The sequence below is a fragment of the Mauremys mutica genome, chromosome 1, assembly GCF_020497125.1.
Source record: "Mauremys mutica isolate MM-2020 ecotype Southern chromosome 1, ASM2049712v1, whole genome shotgun sequence".
Taxonomy (NCBI): Eukaryota; Metazoa; Chordata; order Testudines; family Geoemydidae; genus Mauremys; species Mauremys mutica.
Window position 1 is genome coordinate 367,893,337 of NC_059072.1, and position 2,436 is coordinate 367,895,772.

At 47.0% G+C, this 2,436-nt stretch overlaps 1 protein-coding gene across 1 annotated transcript; it reads left to right on the top strand.

Moving 5' to 3' along the window:
- The first annotated feature begins 632 nt into the window (after positions 1-632).
- LOC123376155 (olfactory receptor 52E4-like) lies at positions 633-1,580 on the top strand. The gene has a single exon (XM_045027958.1). It carries the CDS (start codon positions 633-635, stop codon positions 1,578-1,580), a length of 948 nt encoding a protein of 315 aa, XP_044883893.1.
- Positions 1,581-2,436: the final 856 nt, after the last annotated feature.

A 2,436-nucleotide genomic window follows, 5' to 3' on the forward strand; every position in this document is an offset into this window, starting at 1 on the left:
TATCAGAAACTTCCTTTTTAGCTGCTCTATTCTTTATAGAGATTGGGTGAAAAAAACAGAGTGCGTTTCCAGAGCAGGTTAGTGTCCATCCCATTCCTTAGGCATCCGAACATTGTCTTTGTTTTGCCCACTACTGGGAATGAGCCAGTGTTTCCGTAGAGCCCAGGTCTTTTCCCTGAGGTGTTTTCTAGCTGGAATGTTTCCCCTGCCACATGACTAGACAAAGGTTTGGTTATTTTCCAATGTCAGATGTTTAGCAACCATGTTAATGGGGAAATCTCTACAGTATGGATTCTCTAGCCTGGATTTCATTGCATTAAGAAATGATGAGGGATAACCAGTATCCACAATCCTGTTTGCTGTGGGCGCCTATTAAGGTCAGTTGTTAATAATTCATTTCTCTGAATAATAAAAAAAAAAACAGTGTCTGAAGAGCCACTAATCTACTTCATCCATGACAACACTGTTCAGTAGTGCATGTAGTGTCTCATATTAACATTGTTTCTCCATCCAGGCCTTTCTACTGTGACCATCACCCGAGGGCCTGGGCACATTCAGGAAGTCAATAAAACATATGGTACATACATGAAACACCGTTCTGCCTCACAGTTGGACACCTTTTCCCCTGCTCCATGCCAGATTCCAACACAACTTACTTCACAAACCCCTCCACCTTCATCCTGCTGGGCATTCCTGGCCTGGAGAGGGCCCATGTCTGGATCTCCATCCCCTTCTGCACCATGTACGCCATAGCCATCTTGGGGAACTTCACCATCCTGTTCATTGTCAAGAGAGAGCGGAGCCTCCATAAGCCCATGTACTATTTCCTCTGCATGCTGGCCATCACCGAGCTGAGCATGTCGAAGTCCATCCTGCCCAAAATGCTGAGCATCTTGTGGTTCAATTCCAGGGAGATCGATTTCATTGCGTGCCTCATCCAGATGTACTTCATTCACTGCTTTGCAACAATGGAATCAGGGATTTTTCTGGCCATGGCTTTTGATCGCTATGTGGCCATCTGCCATCCCCTGAGACATTCCACCATCCTGACAAACCGCGTGGTGGTGAAGATTGGCCTGGCCTTGGTGCTGCGTGGCTGCTTACTCGTACTGCCATATCCTTTGTTGGCGAGTCGGTGGCCATATTGCAAGACCAACATCATCCCCCACACGTACTGCAAGCACATATCTGTGGTGAATCTGGCCTGCGCTGACATCCGCCTCAGTACTAACTACAGCCTCTCTGTGACAGTCTTTACTCCAGGTATGAATGTGTTTTTTATTGCTGTGTCCTATATCCCGATCCTCAGGGCTATCTTCAGCCTTCCCACAAAGGACTCCCGGCTCAAGACTTTTGGGACCTGCAGCTCCCACCTTTGTGCCATTTTTACCTCTTACATAACATTTGTCTTCTCCTTTGTCATGCACCGGTTTGATAACACTATGCCCCTGTATTTGCTCATTCTCATGGCCAATGTGTACCTTCTGGTGCCCTCCATGATACACCCCATCATTTACGGAGTGAGGACCAAACAGATCCGGGACAGGCTGCTCTCACTATTTACTCCTAGAAGGACCTAAAGTTCCCTCCTGGTGCTCAGATTTTCAGACCGAGCTCCGTGCAGAGCTGGTTGGTGACATAGTCCTGGGCCCTCTTCCCTGAATCACTGACTGTGCTGTCAAAGGGCATTAAACACTTTACTGAATGTACGGTGCTGTGTTAGCATGACAATCTGGGGAATCGGTCTATGAACAACTCATGAAGTTGTCACCTTTCTTATTGCTTGTAACTGGACCCCCAAGACCTCCCCTTTGCCACTCCTTCCAAGATGGCCAATGCCTGTTCTGCCTCTTCCCTGCAGGCCCTCTCTATCGCTCGATCCTCTCGTCTCTTCCCCTCCCTTGTCACTTGCTGGATCATCTCCATATCCCTCCCTCCAACTTCCACAGCCAGTAAGGGAGCAATTTCAGGATATTTTGGGGAGGAGGGAAGTTTAACTGTGATTCCGGGGTTACTTAGGCTCCTAAAAACGTGAGTATTTTGGCAGATAACTGAGCAATTAAAGGAGCACTGTATGGAAGAAAGAAAATTAAAGAAACATAAGACCCACTCAGCTCTAATGCATATTCTGCCATCTTATGGTAAATCACTTAAGGGACACTGGTAAGGTTTAAAATGTTAATGTACGTTCTTATTTTGTTACCTTTGTACGGAGAGAAACCCCATCAGGACTCCTGGATTCCGTCTCAGCTCTGTGACGGAAGTGGGGTGTAGTGGGTTACAGCAAAAGGCAAATACATCTGGGGTCTATATAAGAACATCAGAATAGCCATATTGGGTAACACCAATGGTCCATCTAGCCAACTATCCTCTGTTCTGAGAGTGGCCAATGCCAGGAGCCCCAGAGAGAATGAACAGAACAGGGAATCATGACGG

Excerpts from the sequence above, each read along its gene's own strand:
- LOC123376155 (XM_045027958.1), top strand. The coding sequence starts at position 633 with ATGCCAGATTCCAACACAACTTACTTCACAAACCCCTCCACCTTCATC.